The 812-nt window shown below is 59.9% G+C and overlaps 1 protein-coding gene across 1 annotated transcript in view; it reads left to right on the top strand.

Annotated features, from left to right (window-relative positions):
* The window catches only part of LOC119586016 (neurofilament heavy polypeptide-like), a gene marked incomplete in the record, with an annotated part of 14,567 nt that overhangs the window by 877 nt on the left and 12,878 nt on the right, over positions 1-812 (top strand). Inside the window, 2 exon segments of the mRNA XM_037934725.1 lie at positions 7-205; positions 555-688. Coding sequence (XP_037790653.1) covers positions 7-205; positions 555-688 — 333 coding nt within the window.

Below are 812 nucleotides of genomic sequence, written 5' to 3'. Positions count from 1 at the left end.
GCCCAGGGGAAGATTCGCCTCGAGGGACATCCGGTACTTCCCCGACGACGAGGCCGACGCGGGGGCCCCGAGAGGCGGCTACGGGCGAGGCCGCGGCGGCTCCGGGCCGAGGCATTCACACGAGGAGAGCGAGGACGGCGGCAGAGATCGCCCGCGGGGCCGGGGCAGGGGGGGCTTCGAGCACCGAGGCAGAGGGAGAGGCAGGGTGAGTGGAAGCCTTTCTTCAGATGCACAGATGACGTGTTTGTCTTAGAGCTAAGATGAGGATGTCCTTTTTCTTTGACCATTTGTCTAGGTGATTCTTGCCGTTCCTGCGAACGTGCTCTGCTGCTGCCCAACACAATATTCTAAGCTCTGTATCACAGCCAGTTCATGATCGAAGCTCTTCTAAGCTCTGTATCACAGCCAGTTTATGATGGAAGCTCTTCCCTCTCAGCGAGTGGACTGATAGCGAAATAAGCATAAGATCCCCAGCCAGTGCCGTGGCAGCAGTGCAGCGATTAATCCCCCAGCCACACCCCACCTCTCTAACCCCCTCCCGCTGGCGCCGGCAGGGTCGCGGCCAGCAGAAGGAGTACGAGCGGTGGAAGGCGGAGCGAGAGGCCATCGACGAGGCCAGGCTGACCCGGAGCCGCACGCACGGGGGCGGCTGGAGGAGGGAGTGGGATAATGATAAGCTCGATCAAGGGTAAGTCACGGACGAGAGGGAGGCGCTGCTGGGGGCATGGATGCACTGGTGGTGGCGGGAAGCGGCTCGTGCTTGGATGTGCATGCATACTTATTTATATATATATACGTACAAACATAACTAC

Source organism: Penaeus monodon, chromosome 20, assembly GCF_015228065.2.
Source record: "Penaeus monodon isolate SGIC_2016 chromosome 20, NSTDA_Pmon_1, whole genome shotgun sequence".
In the NCBI taxonomy this organism is placed as follows: Eukaryota; Metazoa; Arthropoda; class Malacostraca; order Decapoda; family Penaeidae; genus Penaeus; species Penaeus monodon.
This window is presented reverse-complemented; position numbering and strand designations above follow the sequence as displayed.